The sequence below is a fragment of the Pyrus communis genome, chromosome 2, assembly GCF_963583255.1.
Source record: "Pyrus communis chromosome 2, drPyrComm1.1, whole genome shotgun sequence".
NCBI classification, from domain to species: domain Eukaryota; kingdom Viridiplantae; phylum Streptophyta; class Magnoliopsida; order Rosales; family Rosaceae; genus Pyrus; species Pyrus communis.
In genome coordinates, this window is record NC_084804.1 from 14,460,823 (window position 1) to 14,485,032 (window position 24,210).

At 38.5% G+C, this 24,210-nt stretch overlaps 2 protein-coding genes and 1 pseudogene across 2 annotated transcripts; 1 reads left to right on the plus strand and 2 right to left on the minus strand.

The window, feature by feature from the left end:
* The first annotated feature begins 4,139 nt into the window (after positions 1-4,139).
* On the plus strand, positions 4,140-6,257 carry LOC137724830 (histone deacetylase 19-like). The gene is made up of 3 exons (XM_068463508.1): positions 4,140-4,168; positions 5,575-5,752; positions 6,156-6,257. The coding sequence occupies exons 1-3, from the start codon at positions 4,140-4,142 to the stop codon at positions 6,255-6,257; spliced, it is 309 nt and encodes a 102-aa protein (XP_068319609.1).
* Positions 6,258-6,522: 265 nt separating this feature from the next.
* On the minus strand, positions 6,523-11,576 carry LOC137724831 (chloride channel protein CLC-e-like; annotated as a pseudogene).
* Positions 11,577-16,996: 5,420 nt separating this feature from the next.
* Positions 16,997-21,250, minus strand: LOC137727035 (TMV resistance protein N-like). The gene is made up of 4 exons (XM_068465978.1): positions 20,757-21,250; positions 19,462-20,605; positions 18,819-19,088; positions 16,997-18,721 (listed from the first exon to the last, which is right to left on the minus strand). Exons 1-4 carry the CDS (start codon positions 21,248-21,250, stop codon positions 16,997-16,999), a joined length of 3,633 nt encoding a protein of 1,210 aa, XP_068322079.1.
* Between the last annotated feature and the right edge of the window lie 2,960 nt (positions 21,251-24,210).

A 24,210-nucleotide genomic window follows, 5' to 3' on the forward strand; every position in this document is an offset into this window, starting at 1 on the left:
CCTACCCCCTTTGGTTGTTATAGGTTTAGCAAACTCGTCATCGTCTTTGCTTGAAAATGGCACAACTTGCTCTTTTTTCTTTTTAGGCATGGCTTGCCACTCCTGCTTTTTAAGTGTTGCTTTGCCCATGGATTTGATCTCTTCCGGAAGAGCTTCGGGTACCATGTCTTCGTCCATGTAGAACTTGACGTCTGCAAAGTGTGATTCAGCTTCACTGAATGGCTTGGTGTCACATTGGATCACCTTCACTCATTCTCGATAAAATTTTAGGCATTGGTGAAGGGTGGACGGTACTACCCCATTTGCGTGGATCCAAGGTCTTCCTAGGAGCAAGCTGTAGGAAGTTCTTGCATCAATCACGTGGAATATAGTGCTTGATTTGAGCTCACCAGTGGCTATCTCTACTCGGATCATGCCCATTTCCTTTTGTCCTTATTGGTTAAAACCCTGGATCAGCAAACAGCTCAGGGATAGTTCATTCACCTTGATGCCGATTATGGTCATTGTTGATTTTGGCATGATGTTTGTGGCCGACCCATCATCCACAAGCATGCGGTTGACTTTGTGTTCCCTTACGTACCTCGAGACGAAGAGAGGACGGTTGTGAGGCTTTAATCCCAGCAGTAGGTCTTCATCAGTGAAGTTAATTGTGTCATGGGTGGCACAACATGTGGCACATTTATGTGGCTGAAGCTTCGAGCCTTCGTCATTACTTTCTTGTGCTTCGTGGTCGCCAGGACTTGCCAAGGCTGCTGCTAGTGCTCTTCGCATCTTTTTTGGCAATTGTAGCGCTTCCTCGATGCTAAAGTGTGTTGGTAAACCTTCTTCAGGTATGAGGGTCTTTTCTACATCAGTGGTGATAGCTTTGCCTTTTTAGGGCTCTTCTATTTCTACTTCAACCATGTGACAGGCGACGGTAGTGCACTGTTGGAAAAAGTCATTCGGGAAGTACTCGTGCAAGGAAACGGGAATGCGTGGCTCCTGCTCCATAGGTTCTCTAGCATATGTTGTCTTATCATCCTTTATGTTTTTTTTAGGCTTCCCATTGTTGCGGCCGTGGTGATTTCTTCTTTGTTCCACCTTTGGCTGTATGACTCGTGGTCTTGGCTTCCTTGTCTTTTTGTAGGTTACCAATATCCATCCTTATTCATCATCGGTATGTGCAACTTGGTCGCTCCCTCCCCCAATGATGGTTGTGTAGGAGCTACCGTGCAGCTTGAGCATTCACGGGAATGGTCAGGTGTCGCTTGGAGAGGCACGGGATCGAACGATCCAAACACAATTGTAGTGGTATGCGTTGCGGCCATGTCCTCAAGGTCGAGCTCAATTTACCCTTGTTGTGCTAGCTTCATGATGAGTTCTTTAAGAACGAAGCATTTGCCAACAGGATGGCTTACAATACGATGGTACTTGCAGTACCTAGGAACGTTTATGCGATTCATTTCTTCAGGACGCTTGCATTCGGGTAGCTCAATCACCTTTTTTTCCAGCAAGTTATCTAACATGGCAGACATGTCAGAGTCAGGAAAAGGGTACGTTTTCTGTTCCAACTCTCTTAAAGTGCTCTTGTATCTGTCTTGGGTACGAGAAGGCTCACTTTTCTTTATCTCCTTCGCTTTCTTCTTGGAGGAGATCTTGATAGGCGCTGAGGAGGTCTTGATGGGGGTAGTGTTGACAGTGAAAGCTTCCTTAGCGGGCTTTTTCCCAGTCTTGTCTACATTTGGGGCGAATACTTTATCCTTCTTGAAGTTAGTAATCGGCTCATGTTTTCCGTGATTAGCGATACTCAGCTCCATGTCGTGGGAACGAGTTGCCAGCTCTTCGAATATTCTTGGTTTTATGCCTTAGAGGATGTAATGTAACCCCCAGTGCATGCCTTGAACGCACATCTCAATGGTAGAGGTTTCAGAAAGCCGATCTTTGCAATCCAAACTTAAGGAGCGCCATCTATTGATGTAGTCGACGACAGGTTCATTTTTCCACTGTTTCGTATTGGTTAGCTCTAGCATGCTTACAGTACGGCGAGTGCTATAGAAGCAGTTGAGGAATTCCCTTTCTAGCTGGTCCCAACTGTTGATAAACTCGGGTTCGAGGTCGGTGTACCAGTCAAAAGTGTTACTTTTCAGCGAACGCACGAATTGTTTGACGAGGTAGTCCCCCTTTATCCCAGCATTGTTGCAAGTTTCAATGAAATGGGCGATATGTTGCTTCGGGTTTCCTTTTCCATCGAACTGCATGAATTTTGGGGGCTGATAACCACTTGGCATCTTCAAAGCATCAATCTTCTTGGAGTAAGGCTTTGAGTACAGTACGAAGTCATGTGAGCTTCCTTCGTACTGTGTTTTGATAGTGCTTGCGATCATCTTCTGTAGCTGCTGGATAGAGAGAGATCCCATGAACGCCGTTGCTTGGTCTAACTTCAGCTTCTCTTCGACTTTCTCCGCTGAAGGCTCCTCTTCTTCGTCGACTTCTTTCTTCAATAGGCCAACATTTGGGTCGACTTTCACGTCGGGCCGCGCATCTAGTTGGTTGACGAGTGCGGCAATCTGCAAGTCCTTCTCTTCCACAGTCTGTGTGAGCTTTCTGATTGCTTCATTCATCTGAGCTAGCTGGTCCTCGATTGAAGTTGCTCCAATGGTCATGACTTGCATGGTTGTACTGCCGCTCGAATTAGCGTCGGAGAGTAGGGACTCTGAGTATTTCCTCGGGTTCTCCCCTCTTGGCGCCCTTAGCGAGCCTAGGGTGATCACGGGCTCGTGCCTCAAGTGCTCTTGTTCCTTTGACAGAGTTAATGCAGGGGTGGAAGCCGCGGCAAAAAGAGCTCTTGCCTTACTTCGGGTTGTGATGCCCGAAATATCACCACTTGCAGCGATGATGTTCTTGTTCTTCGCTTTGATTGCGAGAACATCTTGATCCTTTCTTGATGCCATTTGTGTTTTTCGATGATTTGAGGATAGAGATGAGAGGTAGAGAGGTCCCACTAGGCGTGCCAAATTTGTAAACACGAAAAAATCCTGAAACAAGAAACAAGAATACGTGTACAAAATATATTTTTTGTATTAATGATTTTGGGGTTACAATCTCTTTGTAATTTGATCCTTTGATTCTATCTTCGTAAGGTGTAGGTTTGTGGATGAGCTGTTGTTCCAAAGGGCCATCGGGGCTTGATCTAGGGATGAATAGTTGATGAATAGATCTTCAAGGGGCATTGGGCTTGATCTTGAAGAATGGGTGTATGGGTTTGTTGATTTTTTGTTAATCCAAATGGGCGTTGAGGCTTGATCTTAGGATGAACAGATGAACGATGAACACTTTCTTTAAGAGGCCGTCGGGGCTTGATCTTGAGTTGGTGGAAGTTCTTCAAGGGTCGTTGGGGCTTGATCTTGAAGGAGGATTTGATGAAGAACGAAGAGTGCTTTCTTGATCCTTCGGGATTTTCTTGAAAGCTTTAGAGTTTCAAGGCTTCAAGGTTTTGGTGTGTATGTAAATTCCTCCCCTTTCCTTTTGATGGAGAAGGCTATTTATAGGCTAAGAGAGTGAATCACCACCATCCATTTTTGGTGAAGTGAGTGGAGTTGGTAGGTGAAGTAAGTGGAAGTTGTAGGTGAAATGAGTGTGTGATGTAGGTGAAATAAGTGTGAGGTTGGTGAAGTAAGTGGAAGTTGTAGGTGAAATGAGTGAAGGTTGTAATTTTAATACATTTGTCAACATTTATTTCACTGAAATTTCAATGTCTACAATCGTGTATTGTGTTACCCACGTGTATACCCGAACCAACTCGTTATCTTAACAGGTGCTTATTGGGTTACCCGATAACGACCCGATTCGTTATCGTGTCGACCTGAACATCTGTTAATTTCGTGTCGTGTCGTGTCGGATTATCGGGTCATGTTAAGAATTGCCAGGCCTAGCCTCATCTGCAATGAAAGGTAGGGCTTGAACCCGAAACGAAGATGAAGCTCTTTGCAGGGCTTATAGATAGGTCTCAGAAGATAATTTGAGGGGAGGTTGTCAAACAAGTGAAGGTGTTTGGACTAAAAATACTTAGAGTTCTACGAATGCACTACTCCACTAAATATCTGAAACCACGAGAGTTGTTCTTCAAGATGGAAGAAACATCTTCATCCAAGTTTGAACAAATGGCATCAAGCACTGTTAGCAACAGCAAGTAAATATGAAAGCGGCGCTAATTACTACGACGAAGTAAGTGTTTTCACAATTTATTTTAAATATTTTATTATATTACATTTAATTTTATAAATTAATTTCTTTTAATTTTTGTAATTATATTTTCTAGATACGCCAAGCGGAGGAATTGTATATGGAGGGCAGTTCGAAACCCTTTCAGTTTCACGATTGTTGGGAAATTTGTAAAGGGTGTGTGTTATTTGAAGATCCACCTCAACATAGAGTAGGTCCTACGCCGGTGTTCAGAACTGCATCCTTAGCTGTAAATATAGATGAAGATGGATCTCCTACCATTCAACAAATAAGGGTTGAAAATCCGTCTTCGGGTGAAGGTTCCATTCTTAGGGTCATGGGACGAAACAAGGCCTGAAGGTTGAAGGAAAAAGGCAAGGCAAATGATGATTATGTCGCTCAACAGGAAGTGATGCCCTCATTGTGATTAATGGTGCAGCAAAATGCCTTTGCCATGGAAGAAAGGAACCGTAGGCATGAAGAATAGGCCAAACAAATACAAGAACAGATGGATGATAAAAATATGGAAAGGAACACTTCGAATTACACTCCAATGAGTAAGGTCTATTTTGATAGCAAAAAAAAAAAAAAAAAAAAAAAAGAAATTATGACCCGTCGGCAATTGTTTACCTCCGACTATACTCCTACAATGGCAGATGATGAAGATAATGATGATTTTAGATATTAAATTTAAGTTGTAGTTTTTAAATTTAAGTTGTTGTAGTTTTTAGATTTAAGTTGTTGTAGTTTTTAAATTTTAGTTGTTTTTAAATATAAGTTGTAGTTTTTAAATTTAAGTTGTCGTAGTTTTTAAATTTAAATAATAAATTATGTTTGGTCCTACGGCCTTTTGGCCCTCGGTTGGAGACGATTTTTTGTGACAGGGATAAAATGAGCCCTATAGCCTTTTGGCCATTGGTTGGAGATGGTAAGAAATATGACCCTGCATTGTTTATTAAAATATTAATATCCTAAAGGACTAGAGGATTTCGGTTGGAGATGGTCTTAACCATGTTTCTAGGCTAACAAAGATACTCAAAAAAGTAGAATAAATTTCTTCCATCGTTGCCAGAACTTTGGGTATCTGACCTGATTCATCTTATAGGATACCCAAGCGTAGGATTAATTCCGCGCATAATTGAGATTATCATTCAAATTCTTAATTCTGGTGAACTGCTACACAAAGTTCAGGGTTGGAAATGATATCAATGAAAAAATAAATAAATACATAGTGCCGGTTTGGTTCAGGATTACCAAACCATTGAATAGGCAATACCAAATCTCGTACAAATGGTTCGTGATCAATTCGGTATGACATCCCAAAAATTTCGAGAATTTCCCTGGCACGGGGGACATTCGTGATATTGGTTACAGGGAAGTATTACTCAATGTTCCATTGGATGACGGGATTGATGATGAGAGCTACCATTACTTGTTCAAGCCCATCATTGGGAAGGTTACGGAAATTTTTAAACCTGGGGCTGTGGTTCTCCTGTGTGGTGCTGATTCCTCATCTGGGGACAGGCTGGGCTGCTTCAATCTTTCCATCAAAGTTCACCCCAAGTGGTTAGATATATTAGATCCTTCAATGTCCCACCCTTGCTTCTAGGTGGCGGTGGCTATACCATTCGCAATGTTGCTCGTTGTTGGTGCTACGAGGTTTACTTCTCATATTCTGTTTTACCTCTTAACGTTTCCAAAGTGTTTCACCTGTGATGTGATTGTCCACATAGCATGGTTTTTATCACCAGTTATAATCTCTTGGCAGATAGCATGTTAATGTTTTGTGATTGCATAATATGACAATAGTGCCTGGCAGATGGCTACTCTTTAATACATTGTTGTAAACGTGACATGCGTAGTTTCACAGCATCTGTATTTGGTGCATCTAATTTTTGTTTAGTCTTGAGTCTTTATGGAATTCTTATGTTTTTGATATATTGTTTGTAATACAGACAGGAGTAGCACTTGGAGCACAAGTTGAGGACAAAATGCCACATCACGAGTATTATGAGTATTTCGGTCCAGATTATATTCTTCATGTTTGCCCCGAGTAATATGGAAAATAAGAATTCTCACGTGTTACTAGAAGAAATACGGTCAAAGCTTCTTGAAAACCTCTCCAGGCTTCAGCATGCACCCAATGTCCAATTTCAGGAAAGACCTGAGACTGAGCTTCCAGAGGTATGTTTCTGCAAGCAATCATTTTCTCAGAACTAATTCGTTTTTCCATCTTCTACATTCATCAAAACATAATAATCTGACTGAAATTATTTCTTTAGCATTGATTTGTTAAGACTTATCATGGCAAGTTACTGTTCATTATTCTGAGCTGAGAGTCATAGTAGATGCAGCCGTCCATGGTACTCGGCATACTTCCCCGTCCCAAGAACACAGTTGAGATACTATAAGCTCCTGTAGCATGTACAACCACAACCAGTTATTCAACAAGAGGGGAAAATCAGCAGCAGTTCTGTGAATGCAATAATTTAGCAACACAAAAAGACTAGAATAACCTTGGGTTTCTATCTTCTTGATTTGGCACATTTATTGCTGAACTCTTGAATGTCTTTAAAGTGTCAGTAACCAATTATAATATGATCATTATCGAGAATCATGGCACAGGGCTGCTTTTCTGCAAGCATGAGACTCACCGCATCTGCAAGCAATGTGTCCATTAAAACAGTCACGTATTTCATCCTCATGGCTTCGGATACAATTATTCTCTTTTCTGACTGTTCAGTATCAGTATCAGAACCATCTATACAGAGTGAAATTTCAATTTCACACAGGTCACGGGCATTAGATGTCCTTTCAGCTGAAGCACCACTTGAAGATATCCCATTTGCAGTAGGGGAAAGCACCTCAGGTTGTTCAATGCTACTAGTGTTTCCCTGTTTGATTTTCTTAGTCTTCCCGATAACTTTTCTCCTCGTCTGTCCAGAAGTAATCCACGAAGATAACCCCACAGCTCCAAGTAGCGGCAGCACAATACGATAATCTTGTGTCAATTCAAAAAACAGCAGAACTGCCGTAAGAGGTACCTGGCAGACTCCTGCAAGAGTAGCACCCATTCCAAACCTAAAATGGAAAACTCTCCGATTGTCAACTCCATCCAGATTTTGGGATACCTTCAGAATTTAGCAGACAGATACCAGAAAGAGAAATAATATATTCACCGAGAAAAGTTCAGACTTTTCAAGTTTACCGTGGAGAGTGATATTACATTATTATGTACACTCCACGCCAATTGTCAAAAGACCATTCGATATTTAGAATTAATACAATTGCAGGAAACACATTCTACTTCTAAAAAGAAAGGTATTTGCCCCGAAGATAATGGCTATAGGTTTCTGGATAATAACATAAGGCAAACTCATAATTCAAATGTGATTTTTGTTCTCAGAAATTATCAAAAATAGATTTGGATCGGAAAAGCGACCCATTCTGTCTTGTAAACATTAATAATTAACTAATGAAACAACTAACTTCTGATACTAAGAGCCTGAAGTCTAAACAGAATGCAAATAGGAAAAAAAAACATTATATCATACTAGTTGAACATTGCCAGACATTTCAATTTTCAAGGTAATCTATCTTCTAGATATGAAAATGACATAGAACAGTACCAGGCCGTATGCTTGCGGTGATGCTACTTCCAAGACGGAAAGAGGAGGTATAGGATTGGACTGAGCAACTGCAGAACTGATGAATTTTCCGTATGTTATATATATGTCAACAATATGGGATAAACTTATATATGCTAATAAATAATAAATGCGAAGAAACGTATTAACCAATGTATTAAAAGCGTGTGGCGTGGGTGAGTCATCCGAGGGATAGCTCAACCTATACATGAGGCGAAGCCTTACGGGACCTTAAATAATAGAGGACTGCTGAGAAAAATAGAGGAAATAGGGACTCTTAGGGTTTTAAAAATAAAAGAAAAACAGACTTGGCCAAAACGACGTCGTTTTGGGCCAAGTCATTTAAAAAAAATTAAAGACTTGGCCAAAACGATGTCGTTTTGGACCAAGTCTTTAAAAAACACAAAAAATCCCTCTTCTTCTTCACGGTTGTCTTCCTCGTGAAGATGCCGCACAGCCTGCAACCCTAAACCCAGATGGCAAAGCTTGAAAACAGAGCAGTCGACTTCGATTTTGGGTCGCGGATGGATCTGGGAATGGCCGCCAACCGCCTTTAGGCGCGCCTTAGCCGCCTAGTCTCGCCTCGACCACGCCTCGGCGAGTTTTCGCCCACTTCCACTGGGCAGAGGCGTTATCACTCCCGCCCCGCCTCCAAAGCCGTCTAGGCGCGCCTCGGGGCGCATCTTTTAAAACATTGGTATTAACAGAGTATGAACAATGCGAAATAATATTGAATAGACAAATTAAAGATCGAGGCTTGCGTACCGCAATGTCCTTGAAATAGATATTTTGTCCCTACTCAGTGCTTGTAGTTCTACGGACGTCTGCCTCACCAGGATACAATCATCTAAGTTAGAATTCCAGCATTGAAAAACTGACTTCTGACGAATTTCTATTTGGTTCTCTCAATAAGGTTTAGGAATGTAGAAGAAGAATTTGATATTTTCTGTATTCTAAATGCCATGCAGATGGATGTATATATAATATGATTATGCCTGTTTGCAACAGGTATGGAGAAGGGATGCATCTGTTGGAAGACATCTTCTCAGAGGGGTGTTTGCTTTCTGCGTTCTGTCACCACACTTCAGACAAAAAGATGAGTCCGTTGGTAAAAAATAATTAATTAATTAAATTCGAAATTAATTAAAAATAATTAATTAAATCCGAAAATAATTAATTAAATAATTTAATTATTAGAGCACATCTTTTGATAATTAATTATAAATTAATTTATATATTAATTATATATTAATTATCAATTAATTAGTACACCCCAAAACCAAACCTCAAGGGTGAGCCCAATTTCATTCTCCATGGTCATCACTCCAATCACTATCTATAAGGGACAAAACCTTATAAAGTGAGGAAACCTTTTGGTAGTGACCAATGTGGAACATTGAAATTTCTATTCAAAATTTCCAACACCGTATGCCATTCCTGTTGCTGCACCAATAAAAAGTGATGGAGCATAGTAGCCTCCAACTAATCCAGAGGCTCGACACAATGAGGTTGCACCTATCTTGGCCACTACCAACTGAAGCAACAGATCAGCTGAGAGGCCTTTCTCAAGTGGTCGATATTCCAGCAAAATGTCAACATTCTCGAAACCCCGATAAAGAATTTCAGGATATGCCAATGCCATCAGCCCGATAGCCAAGCCACCCACGATAGGGAACAAAAATTTTGGTAGGCGAACGGTCTTGTGAAGATTGTCAACAAATACCAACATGTACGATGTGCACTTTGATAAGGTTAACAAAACCAAGCCACGTAAGACACCCATAAACAATAACTTGAATACATCTCATTATTAAAACCGCAGCTTTAAACAATAACGTGAACATCTACCTCTAGATATACTAAAGGAATATGCAATGTAACACAATCATACTATATGAATAAACTAGTGTTGTACCACAATCATATATGAAATTACCCATTTGGAATATGCAAAGTAAATCAACTACCCAAATAATGAGAGAATTCAGAAACTGTATTCAGTAAAGGCAAATCACATTACCAGGAACAAGAAAATATTCATAGATTATGTACTGATGCCATAGTCAATTGCAGAAATTATTAAAATAAAAAACCATTTTTAGTTCGCTCGGTACATAGGTTTTTATATGTATCATTTTCAAGAATTGACAGATAATTGATAGTGTACGAGTAGGTGAGCAGAAGTCATAGTATGAGACCTTAAAGGCTGGTTCAGAACCAAGACCAACTTCTGAAACTACAGAAGCTATCACAGCACTAAGTATGACCATAGAAGTGGTATTCGCAAGCGAAATGGAAGAGGAATCAGGTGGTGATGGCCGTTGGACTGACTCTACGGCAAAGAAACAACCGGAAACAGCAGCATTAAACCCTGTCAAAACAGAACGACAACAATTACAATGAGGGCAAACATGTATTGATAATGGCAGCACATATATACACAAAACTGAATACCAACCAGAAGCAATTCCAGCAGCTGATCCGGTAGCCACAAGAGGTAGCCTTCTTTGAGAACTTTTATCAAACACAGCACAAATACCCTTGGCTACAGAAGTTCCAATCTCAACGCTAGGACCTTCGGGACCTAACGAGTTCCCAGTCCCAAGTGTGACACAAGCAGCAATTGCCTTGAAAAAAGGACTTGATGCAGCTTTGAGACCATCAAAAACCCAAACAGGCATTCCCATTTTCACTAATAAATTCTCTCCTTTTTCTCCTCCTTGCTCATTGCCATTGTTATCTTGTCAACCATCCTCGAGAGCATCTCAAAGCAAGTTTAATATGGCAACAATCAAACCCCCAGAAGCTGGAACGAAGCTCCCCATTGTGGCATCCCACCCCAGAACACATCACGTATCTCATGAACCTTCCCATTCATATCACAATCTCGGAAAAAGCTCAAAACTTTATGTATAAGCAAGCAAGAAAAAAGCAAAGAAAAAATGGGTAATGAGTGATGGAAGTTGAGGATCCATCCCAAATTGGAAATGGGGGAGTAGCCCGACTCCTTATAAGTTAATGCTAGGTTCCTTAACTTTCCGACATCGTCCAGTTTTTCATATCCTCACACGCCCCTCAAGTGTTGCAGCACTCAAGCCAAACAGATGGACAACACACATTCCTATGTGAGACAATTCTTTAACATCCTCACAAATAATAACAAAAACATGTAAAGATCACTAGCAGACTACAATGCTAATGTATTTCATGAACATTTACAATTTGTGTAAAATTTCAGATAAAAGCTCAAAACTTTGCAAACAAGCAAGCAAGAAAAGAAAAAATGGACAATTGAGTAATGGGTAAAAATCAAACATACAGAGTAGTTGAAGAGGATGACGCCAATTTCGGTGAGCAGACCCACCACGCTCGACAATAGCACTATCGTCCAGTTCCATCGGCCACGGCCTTGTGCTCTGTTTTCATCTTCCCCTTCTTCTTGTGCTTTGTCTCATCGTTTTGTTGTTTTTGTTGATGGGTTTGTTGGGTTTGAGGGAGGGAGCAAGGAGGTCTGAGAGACAGAGGTCTGCCATTTTTTATGGGTTTGATAGTTCTTCTAATGCCATTTTTTGTGTTGATTGTTCTGGTTTGGGTGTTTGATGTGGGAGAGAGTAGGAGGATGGCTTTTCCCGGCGGTGATGAAGACAGAGGAGGAGTAGAGGCCAGGGGACATAAATGCCAGTGGAAGTAGGCGCTGGGGAAGCGCCGTATGCAGTGCAGGCCTCCCATTAGTGGAGGATTACGATTCCTCTCTCCGCGTCCTCCCACATTCTTTATTTTGTTTTTTGATTTTTTATATAAAAAAATAATATAAAATATGAACAGAATTTAATCATAATCGTTTAAATAGAAGAAAGGAAAAGAGAAAAAAATGAAAAGAAGAGAGAATCCTACTCCCTCATTAGAGCAGTTCCACCTTGTCTAAGGCCCCCGCTTACCACTATTTAATCCACCCAGTGAAAACTAACTGCCCTTAATAAACAGTAATTACCTTTTACATCTCCACCCTTACACTAAATAGTCCTGTCAATTGGTAATAAACTATTAGTATATTTTTATTTATAAAATAATACAAAATAATTTTTAATTTCCTTTTTCCTTTTTCCTTTTTCCTATTCCTTTTCCTTTTCATTTTTTTCCGGAACACTTCATTTTCATTTTTTTTTTCCAAAATACTCTTTCCTTTCATTTTTTTTTCCAGAACACTCTTCATTTTCCTATTCCTTCTCTCTCTACCGACTCAACCCTTCCCCTCATTTTTGAAACCTTTCTCTCTCTTTAATCTGTCTCATTTTCTTTCTACAGTTCCGAGAGCTCTCATCCTTCCTCTTTTTCGAAACCGAAGCAAATCAAACTAACAAACTCTGAAATCTCAATCTTCTGGATGAGAGGAACTCGAATATAATCCTTGCATGCATCATCAGAGCACCATTTGGGTGATCCACCATTGAAGCCGAGAGCTTCAAGCTTCCATTGCTCAAACCCAGATGAGGTTATTGCCCTACTTCAATTGCTTGAATTATTCTCTGGTTTTTTATGTGTTTCAAGTTGAAACCCTTAGGTTTAGTCTCTGTCATTTGTCTGTGGGTGTATCATCAACCTCAGCGATGAACTCTGGCGAGAGCTGTTGAGTTCGAAGCCTACTGGGTTTTCATTTTTTTTTATTTTTTTTTAATATTTAATATTTTTATTAATTTTATATTGTGGCTGATGTCACTCTGACGTCAGCCCACGTCACATTCCCTTCAGGCGCCCGGCACGAATCGTCGAGCCTCTCCCTCGGGCCTGCTCGGGCTCGCTCGCCAACACACGCTGGACTTCATCACTCGGGCTACATGGCCCTGTTCCTGCGCCTGTCACTCTGGCTAGAGCACACGATGGAACTGCTCTTAGATGCTACACCAGTTGAGCCAAGTGTCCAATCCAATCAGAACCCACTAATGGATAAATGTCTGACAAAATAAATAAGTAATATTCTATTAATATAAAATAATATACCCTAATTTCCTTTTCTTTCCATATTAACCAAATCAAGAGTTATTTAATAATAATTTATTTAATATAGTTCATCGGGATTGAAAAACGGCACTAGTTTACCAGACTGAAAAATTTCTCACATTTGTAGAAGTGAGTAGCAACATGCCATTGATAACATAGATGGAGATTACATTCTTTGAATGGAGAACAGATTTTGCGCAGATTTTTTTTGTTCCCAAATGTAATTGGAAGGATGGTGAAATGTGAATGATGCATACAATTTGGTGTATTGATGTACACAAGATAGCCACACAAGCACATAAGAAACCTTTAGCATTAATTTTTAGGAGTTTTAACGAAAAGTCTACGGTACTGTTCACTTTAACAAAAAACCACATTTTTACACTAAAAAGTCAATCCTGGTACTATTCATTTTACCCTTTATTTTGTCTTTATCGTTAAAACTCATAGTTTTCAAGTCTTTTTCATTAGTTTTCTTTTAATTTTTACCTCAGTCAATGTAAAGATGATCTGTCCCACCATTGCCATGGTTATCTTGGCTTCCTTCGAAACACTTTTCCATGCAAAAATCCATTTCATCACACATACCACATGAATAATGCTCAACTTTAATATCTATGTTGTAACACCAACTTCCCAATTAGAATCCAAGTTATGTCCGTATTCATAACTTACAATTTACTCACACATGAGCAACTATTCTTAGCATTTGCAAATAAGAAGGTGCAACTATTCATATTAAAAAAATAGTTAGGAGCACATAAATTCGTCTCGGTGATTGAGACATTTGCTACAACTGAGAACAAAAGAAGCTCCCACAATGGAGTTGAACACTTCAATGCAGAGTGGCCGGCGACATACGCCAAACAAACATATACAATTACAAAAAAATGGAAACTAGACAAGGTTGTAGCTCCAATTTAGAATGCATTACAATAGTGTTGATGTTTACTAATTACATCAATCATTAGGGTCGGTTCGTTGATTTTGATTCGATTTTGATCCGAAACTTAGTACTCCTTCAAAGATCCCTCATGTTTTATTTAATAGACCTTTCCATGCACATCATGCAATACAAGAATTTTTAGGGACTAATTAAATAGCGAAAATGTGGAGATCACAAAAGGGATCAATCAAATTCCCTTAATTATACCAACTAATGAAGTTATTTAAAGGGTTTAAAATCTTCTTTTTTTTTTTTTTGGTGAAGATTTTTATGATCATATTTTAGAACATTAATCATCGATCGTCTTGTTAAAGAAGAAGAGGACGTGAAACCAATGAAACGCAAACACAACATCATCGTGGAGATAAGCTGCTTGTTGGTCATGATAACAGTACATAATCAATGAGTGTGTTTAGATTATGAATTATGTTTCCTCTTTAATCGAATTTACAGAATGATTTGCAGCTGCAGTTTACAGTCTAACAATATAACATATCAAATATCTAGCAAACAAATCACTCTGATTTCTAAATTGTAGCTTCCTTCTCAATGTCGCATTAATTTGTACCTTTATCTATGTGCACGTTTTTGTTTCCCCACTATGTACAAGTTGACAAATCGAAAACACAAACTTGCCAAAACAAAAAAATCAAAACAAAACATAAACTTGTGCACGTTTTTGATACAACCATTTTTATCACAAAAAATCAAAACAAAAAAATCGATTAACAACGACCGCTTTTTTACCTAAAACAATTGGCATCTCCGTCGTGTTCAGATTTTCCTCCGAATCATAGAAGAAAGGTAACCAAATTCCCGTTGTACGTCGTTCTCCCCGGCGCTCCTCAAGCGTACGGCAGCTTGAGCACGCGGCGCTCTCACTTGATTCCTTGGTCTGATCTTCCGCGAATCGCAATCCGACGGTGGCGATGGCGTAGGCGCAGAGCCAATCAGCGAATTTGGATCTCTTCGATGTGTATTTCCGACGAGCCGATTTGGAACGCGATGGCCAGATTAGTGGTAATGAAGCCGTCGCTTTCTTCTAGGGATCCGGTCTCCCCAAACAGGTCCTTGCGCAACTACTCTATATATATGTATATGCTTGTGATTTATGTATAATTGGAAGTGTATTATATTTTTGTAATTATAGTGGTTGATCGGGATTTGATGCTGGTGGAAACGTGTTCCGAATCAGATTGATTTTGAATTTTCAGTCTAATTGTAGTTGAAGTGATAAATGTGAGTTCGCGATGTCTTAATTCTCTTATCTAAGTTGAGATTTTTATTTCGTGTTAGTATAAATGCGGAATTGATAGTCAAACGGTAGAAAGTAAGTAGATGAAGGATTTATACTACAAATAGTGAGGTTGAGAGAGTGATGTTATCAGGTCATTAATTTACTTTCTGGTGTATCAGTTCGACCTGAGGTGGTAAGCAGACTTTAGAAATGTGTTATATGACCCAAGGATTGACCAAGTATTGTTTATTACATTACAATTGTGTAGTAGTGAAAACCTGCAGCATAAGATGACTATGGAATAATTGGGATTGTCGCATACAGGGGAAATGTACTTGGGTCATGATTGTATCGACAAATAGGTTCTTGAAGCTGTATACTTGTTTTGCTGAAGGAACTTCCATATAAAATGATCACCGGGGGCATATTATGTTAAATATTGCTTATATGAATGCACCTTCTCATTATCTTTTTGTAACAGAAGTTTGGATCTGTTCTGTTTATATTGGTTGCTTATATTTATTGGCAGACATGGGCACATGCAGACCAGAGGCAGACTGGTTTCCCTTGGTCAGGCAGAGTTTTACAATGCCCTTAGACTTGTCACTGTGTCGCATTATCTTTGATGGAGCAGTTTAGGGAGGGATGCCCTCTTCCAGCAATGCTACCAAGCAATGTTATGTTTAATTTATCTAATATTTCTCAACCTGCAAATAATTACTCCAATGCTGGCAATGTAGCCTGGAGACCTCAGACCTGCTTCCGGTATTCATCCATAAAACAAATCACTTTTAATTTTCGAAACCATGTCTTTCTTCGATGGAGAATAGTTTCTTATTTTTCACTTTAAAAGGCTTTCAACAACAGCAACAGATGCCCGGTCCAGGTGCTCGGCACATGGCAACCCCAGCTGGAGGAAGACCACCGAAGCCAGTTGCTCCTTCTCATGCTTAGGAAAAGCAGCAGGCCAATCAGTAGAAACCCACAGTACCAGAATTGGAGAAACATCTTGTAAATCAACCGAGTACAGAGGAGGTTAACTCACTGAACTCAAAGTTCAAAGAAGCAATCGAAGCTGATAAAAAGGTACTTAGAAAACATGTTCCCCCAATTTTTTCATCTTGAGCAGCAAAGTTATGTGCGCATGTTACTTCCTGATAAGTGTCAAACCATAACAATATCCCAAAGACTTGGAGAAAGAAATTTCGGATGCTAGAGAGAAAATTGAATATTTCTGGGTCAAAATGCAGTTCAGCCATCGAACTTGTAATGTATCTTTTGTATTTCATTTCTTTGTGTATGCATCCCGCTTTTTCTTTATTCCTTTTTTCCTTTATCTCTTAGTGCGACGTATAATTTTTCTCCTTAATTTTGGAATGTCCCTAGTCCTATTGAAGCGAAGACCCTTTCAGTTTTATCGTTCTTACAAATTTGATGATTGTATTATTAAATTGGGTATGTGCCTTTCTTTTTTCAGCCTTAATTTGCTGTAATATTTTACCCTCTCTAATAAAATTTGTTTTGCTGATCTTTGTTTGGTTCAAACAAGAACACTGAGTTTTGCCGGTGTTAGTCCAATCGGGCCATTCATATATTTTTGCTCATTGCAGTTTAGCCATCGAACAATCGCATATTTTTGTAGTGTCAAATGTTCAAACTATTGCGCTTGGTCATGAGATTTTTACATTGCCCTGGTGTGGTGTTAATTAATGTCTATGTTTATGATATAAAGGCAAATTTCAAGATGCCGCTGGACTTGGAAATCAAGTTTTAATGATAACAAATAGGACACTACACACTTGTCCATAACTTGCGCCTTAAAGATACCAAAATAATAAAAGCCTTGCCTATTTGTTGTCTTATTTCTTGGACAGACAAGTGAGCTCTCAAAGTACAAATTTCTCATAAAGTTTTTCCTGATTCTATTGTATAATGATGCTTAGGATTGTTGGATTAAAATTCTAAATCCTAATAAGTTCCACCGGCTTCAGACCCATGTTCATTACTCCAACAATCACTAGGAAAATAACTCGCTTCAGCCATATCACTTGATCCTCTGGCTTCAGGCTCATCACTTGATCGCCCACCTTTGGAATCATCTTCAGACTCATCACTTGATCGCCCACCTTTGGAATCGTCATCTTGTCTTGTTTCTTCTTCTACTTTTGGTTCCCTCGACATGAAGACATGATCAAATTTGAATTTCTCAGCATCTTCGGCATACAAGCAGCATATACCACAGCTTTCCACCTTCATACGGGAAGCAGAAGCAAATGTTTTTAATCCCACCAGGCGGAAGACAACAGAGGCCTCATTAGCAATAGCAAGTTTAAAAAAATCAGGGGAGCAATCTTGTTCTACCTCTTCACTTCTAAAGGCCTCATTCCACACATACACGTGATTCTGGCAGCTGCTTCTGATATAGATTTTAGAAGTGAACAGTCTGCCACCCATGAAATTAGCATTTACAGTCAAGTAACAATGCTGCTCTGAAACCCCAGAAACAACAGCAGACAGAGCGAAACCAAATAAACCTGTTTGAAACCAATCTGGACGAAGCTTGATGTTCACTGAAGATCCCTCACTTTGATAGCTGAACCAATTTGGAATTTCTTTTCCCGGACATACAACATTAATTTGATGCCAAGGAGTGTCCTTTGATGGAGCACTAGTTGCCTCTCGCATAATTCTAATTTGTGCTTCTTCCATTATGTTGCTCCTTGCATTATTATCCAATTTTGGGCAATTAATAAAACATTTGCAAAAACGATCATGTTGAACCCAACCTTGTGTGAGTGCTGTCCTTGTACTTGACACTGTCTTCAGCGACGTGCAGCCTTGAGCTTCAACAATACATTGCACTGGGAGCTCTGGTAAAGATTGAAGCTGCTTGCAGCCGACTAAGAAGAGTTCAGACAACTGAGAAGCTTGTTTGATGCTTGCAGGTATGCTCCTAACCTTGGTTCCACTCAGATTTAATTTCTGCAATGAGGTTGAGCAAACGAGACCATCAGGGACATCCTTAAGGTGCTTGCAGCCACTAAGGTCTAAAGTTTGAAGCCCAACTAGATTTTCAATAGACGAAGGAAGCATTTCGACAGCTGTCCTTCCCAAACTAAGAGACACCAAATGTTCCATTGGCGTCAAGATTTCAAGGAATTTGGAAAATCTAGAGCAATCATTGAGATCAAGTCTCCCAAGATATTTCAACTTACAAATGTCGTTCGGTAGACTCACAAGTCTCTTGCAATGAACCAATGATAATGTGGTTATATCCTTGGGAAGCTCAGAAAACTCGCCAAGGGATGTGCAGCCATCTAGATAAAAACAACCAGAAACTTTCATTTTACACCTGTTGCTTGGAAGTTTCTCAAGGTCTTTACAACGACTTATATTCAAGTATGAAATATTTTCGTTAGACCAAACTGATTCAGGCAACACCTTTATACCAGTGCCGTGTAAATCTAAGTATTGAATATTTCCTGTCACCTCTGGAAGATACTTGAGACTCGTGCACAATCCAAGATCAAGATGAGTAAGATTGTCAAGATGTTGAAAATACAATGGAACTTCAACCAAACTTGAACAGTACGAGAGATTTATCTTCACAATTTTTAGACTCCTAGAGAGATTTGGAACTCCAGTTAGATTTGTAGAGCAATGCAGATCGATAACTTTTAAGTTCACAAGTCTCTGTAACAAGAGTCAAGAGACAAATCAAGAATTAATATAATTAATTTCTACACTTGATTTTTTTCAAGAATTAAAATGGGCATATAATATAATATACCTGGTCTTCTTTCCAAAGCTTCTTAGCTTTGCTACTAGGCATATGAAGCTCAACTAGATTTTCCAAACAAAAATTTGACGGCAAAGATTCCAGTGGATAATGAGGCCACTCAAGATAACGAAGAGAATCGGGAAGGTCTAGATAAGCAGTCATTTCGCCAAACGATCTTAGCATTATTAGGTTAGACATCTTTTTGAAGTCTGCATGTATCAATGCTCCCTCCTCAATCATGGACCAATTAACGTTTATGGCTTCAACATTTGGAGTCTCCTAGCAATAAGAAGAAAGTTTAAATGTGAATATATGTTTTCAACATGTTAAAATGTAACGCACATTTTTTTCAACAGATTCCAAATGTAACGCACAATTGGAACAAACAGTATTTGCGATGGTAATGACGTATAATTCTCTTAGTCTAGTCAAATATCCAACATAATTGTATCCTCCTCTACTTGTCTAAATAAACAAAATTTTGTTCATATTCCAAACACTTCCAAACACAATAAAAATTCAATCAAGTTCTTTTAACAATCTGACTTCTTTATTTTAAATGAGTTTTACTTTGTTCTGTTATCATCTAAAGTTTGTAATTTTTTTTCTTAAAAAAAGAAAGAAAAAAAAAAAGAATGCATTTGGCTCTTACTGTGTTACTCTTCAATACACGATAGACATCCTCACTAGTGAACAACCGACTCCGTTTACCAGGATCGTTAATACCTTGTTCTTGAACAATTGTCCTTCCCATTTCTTGTAGCGAATCGTGCATCTCTATGTGAAACATATCTAAGAAAAATATATCCTCCATCTCTATGGGTTGACATTCCTTATATGATTCAATTGATATGAGAGACATATCAATGAGAATTCTAACTCCGGCTCTCGCATAGAATCCGCGAGCATCTAAACTTCGTTTTACCTCACACAGACGCTGCCCTTTATAAAAACATGCTATATCCAGAAATATCTCCTTCTCATTTTTTTCCAATCTATCATAACTTATTCTCAACACTTTCTGGATATCTCCACTGGAAAATCGTTTCAATTTGTTGAATTCATCATCCCAGTCTTCTTTGGTTTTGCAATTGAAGAACAAGGACCCCAGAACTGCAAGAGCTAAAGGAACGCCTCTAGCATAATGCACGACCTTTTCTGCCAACTCCTTATAATTTGTTCTACGAATACTGTTATTCTTGAAAGCACGCGAACAGAAGAGCTGAAGAGCGTCATCCAATTTTAATACCTTAACCTCGTAGATATTGTCCTCTTCAACAGCTTGCCTAAGTGTGCCCCTATCTCTACTTGTTATAATGATTCTACTTCCAGTGCCATACAGGAGACGATCGCCAGCTAAACGTTCCACTTGCATTGAACTACTCACATCATCAAGAACAATGAAGACCTTTGTGCGGCTGAGCCTTTTTTGAACACTAGTTAATCCTATAGATAGACCTTCTTCCTTCAATATCTCCTTAAGAAGTGTTTTTTCCAAGTGATCTAGTCCATCTGCTTTTTCTGAGTTTTCCCTAACATTCTTAACAAAACAAGAAGCTTCGAATGTAGAAGAGAGTTTGTGAAATACAATTTCAGCAAGGGTGGTCTTGCCAATACCACCCATGCCCCAAATACCTACAGTGATGCAAGCGTCCGGTGAATGAATGCTTAATAGCGATTCGATCTTCTTGATGCGGCCTTCAATTCCAACATAGCCCTTTAAATTGCAGGATGATTCACGACACAATTTGGTCCAAATATCCTTTACAACTTCCTTAACTAAGTCGGCATCCGTCCTGGCATACATGATTATGAAAGAAAGCAATAGTTAGTCTTAAATATATATATATATATATATATACCTTAAAAAATCTTAGCACAAATAAAATCGTCACAAGTTAAAAGAAAATTTATAATTTAATACACGTTAAAGAATTAGTTAGTTACCCATAATTTTTTGAATAAAAGCCAGATATGTTAGCTGCATTCGTCAAAGCAACCCTCCACTTGTGCACCTTGTCGATACTGTTCTCAAAACGTTGTTCAAGTAGATCAAGTGCATAACTTCCCCGTTGTTTTCGTACATCCGATGGAATGGCGTCGTAAAAAATGGGTATAACCAACTGGCCATGTTTTTCCATGCATTCTAGGATATGCACAAGCTCATCCAAACACCAAGTGGAAGAAGCATAGTCTTTCGAGAAAATGATCACCGAAAGCTGTGATTCCTCGATTGCTTCGAGAAGGGCAGGTGCGATTTCATCTCCTCTCTTAAGCTTGTCATCAATATAGGTTGTGATTTTTTTCTCGAGTAAGGCAGCGAGAAGGTGGCTGGTAAAGGTACGGCGGGTGTCATCACCTCTGAAACTAATAAACACGTCGTACTTTTTTGTATCATCAGCATCAACAGGAGCAGCAACGGATGAAGAAGAAGACGCCATATGAATAACCTCTAGTTTTCAGATCCAGCAAAAAGATGTAGTTGCAGAGAGATTAATTATTAAAGAGAAATAATATTATTACGTTGCACCGAATTAAGGAGAATTTACTTAGAATTAGCTTTTAACTACATGCACAAAATTTCAATGAGGTGAGAGATGAACGAAAATAGAAATGGGGCACATGATAGGCACATATTTTCTTTGAAAAAAAACTATAATTTAAAGAAAGATATTCATATATTTGCAATCTTGATATGAACGACGTCATCTCAGCATGTAAAACTACCAGTAGTTGAAAACCATAAAATGATATAAAAAAGTACGAATCAGAATCAGTATCATCATCGTCACCTGATCGATGTAAACCTTGTCTCCTTGCTGTGCTCCCATCAGAATCAGTATCATCATCGTCACCTGATCGATACAAACCTTGTCTCGTTGCGTTGCTCCCCTCACAATCAGTATCATCATCGTCACCTGATCGATTCCTGCAAGTGAAGTTTTGGTTATGTTTCGTATAGTCAATAAACATAAATCAGATTATTATGCATACCAAAAAACACCACACAAAAAATAAACTTGAGACCTCTTTCTTCTGTTCTCTTCCTTCTTTTCTATTTCCATTTGAGCTTTCTCTTTCAATCTTTTGTAATGAAGCTTTTCAGAACCTCTGTTAAGAGAACCGTTTAATCCAAACGTCAAAAGGAAGACAATTGATCAAGATGCGAACAAAAGCAAAGTGACATCCGGTGACAGGTCACCAGCGAAGAAATTAACAGCAGACATAACAAAAATTAATTAGCAAATTAAATGCCAGCATAACATAACACCTAAACTTATTAATTAAAAAGAAATGACAAAAAATACAGTAAGAGCCTTAAACAGTATCAATAAACACCGACTAACCTCTGAAAACTTACCAATTTGACAAGGGCTTGTTTATTTTCTCCACCTTCAAAATAATATCCAAAACAATTACTTTTTTGTATCAGCAGCGGATGAAGAAGAAGAAGAAACCATATCCATAACCTCTAGTTTTCAGATCCAGGAAGTAGTTGTGCAGAGAGATTAATTGTCAATAGAGTAGAAAGAGGGACTGGTTCAAAATTTAGGAGGATCCAATAAAGCAAAGCAAGAGAGAGAGAGTAGTCAAGAATTGACGAGGATCTAATGAAACGAGAGAGAAAGGGAGACTAGTTCCGAATTTTACTTGAATTGGCATTTGAGTAAATGCACGAAGTTCCAAATGCTCTTCCGGAAAAGCAATGAGTAAGAGATGAACAGTTGCAAAAGCATAAAAAAGGGCACATGGGATGGGGCCTCTCTTTACGCGGTTTGCGTACATGGCTTTGAATTTTCCCAGTTAATTAGTCACCAATTTCTTCGAAGCAAAATTTCCAAGCACCTTTGATTGCGACATTTCGTTAATTTTTTATTTTTAAAAAAAGTGAATTTTACACTACAAAATCATGAACCGCAGGGTATAAAGCTCTTATAGCCTTTTCACCCTCAGAAAAGATGGATAGTTGCAACTTGCTCCAATTGTCCTCATTTTTCAAAAAAAAAAAAGTATATACGTGTTCATGGATGGAGATTAAATAAGATTTGGTATCTATCTTTCCCAACACATGTGACAAATCAAGTCATTGGAGTCTCAAACTCATTTAGTTTGACATCACCATAATGTATTACACAATCATTAAAACTATCAATCTTACCACTATGTTATGTTAAAAATCAAACTAAACGAGTTTTAATAGTTATTCATTAATAATTTAATAATTAATTTGCCACCCCTACTTTCAAAGCTATTGAATTGGCTTTTGACTAAAGTTCCAAAGGCTCGTTCAGGAATATCAATGAGTGAGAGATGAACGATCGTAAAAGTATAAAAGGGCCGCATAAGATGGGGCCCTACCTTTACGCTCTTTGCGTGCATGGTTGTAAAGTTTTCCTGTTCAATGATCAGTTTGAAGAAATTTCCAAGCAACTTCGATTGACGACATTTTTATAATTTTCACACTACAAAATTACCGAGGGCTAAGAATATAGTTATTCACCAATTGAATTGAACAAGATTTGGACTCTAACTTTCCGAGCACAAGTGACAAATCAATTCATTGAATTATAAAGTCTCAGCCCATTTAGTTTGATTTCACCATAAGAAGAAAGACAAAAAAAAGGCACATCCTCACCGGTTCATTACTTTCATTAAGGCTTACAAGTCACAACTCACAAGTCATCCCTGCATAATTTTTTTTACTTTTTTTGACAATGTTAGGGAGACTAAATTTGTAGACTAAACTTTGTAAACTAAATGACATGAAAGTTGATGCTTTAATTATTACTTAAGCGTTGATTAACGCATTTCTTTTTTATTGGTTACACGTCATTTTATTTGCAAATTTAATATACAAATTTAGTCTCTCTAGTGTTACTCTTCTTATTTTCCATCCACAAGTTTCAACTTTTGATCAGCAAACCATCTATAAAACTTAATCTTGACAGAGACAACTAACGTACACCTAGTGGGTAACCGTAGCACCCAGGTTATGTACTTGTTCAACCATTACGTAAAGGGGTGAATTGTCTTTATGGTTGGGGGCATTTCTCTTTAACCCACATTGTGTCAATTCAGACCCTCTCGCCTTCTCTTAATATAGACTAATATAGAATATTGCTTGTAGTTTAAATAAATAAATTTAATTTAATTTTAAAAAAAATAATAATAAGCTCACTCTTTCTCATTCAATTTTCGTATTTTACACGTTTTACGTACAAAGCTTTGTACATTCACAATTAGTGACCAATTTATTTCAAAGAAATTTCTAAGCACTATCGATTAATTACCTTTTTATAATTCCTAAAAAAATAAAAACAAGTCAATTTTACACTACAAAATCATAGAGGGTTAAGAATATAATCCGTCACTATTAGAGATTGCCTAAGATTTGAAATTT

Coding starts and splice junctions, on each gene's coding strand:
- LOC137724830 (XM_068463508.1), top strand. CDS start 4,140: ATGGCATCAAGCACTGTTAGCAACAGCAA. Junction 4,169..5,574: donor AGCACTGTTAGCAACAGCAA/GTAAATATGAAA, acceptor TATTGGTTACAG/GGAAGTATTACTCAATGTTC. Junction 5,753..6,155: donor GCTTCAATCTTTCCATCAAA/GTTCACCCCAAG, acceptor TTTGTAATACAG/ACAGGAGTAGCACTTGGAGC.
- LOC137727035 (XM_068465978.1), bottom strand. CDS start 21,250: ATGGCGTCTTCTTCTTCATCCGTTGCTGCTCCTGTTGATGCTGATGAT. Junction 19,089..19,461: donor GTGTATTGAAGAGTAACACA/GTAAGAGCCAAA, acceptor TCTTATTGCTAG/GAGACTCCAAATGTTGAAGC. Junction 18,722..18,818: donor AGCTTTGGAAAGAAGACCAG/GTATATTATATT, acceptor CTCTTGTTACAG/AGACTTGTGAACTTAAAAGT.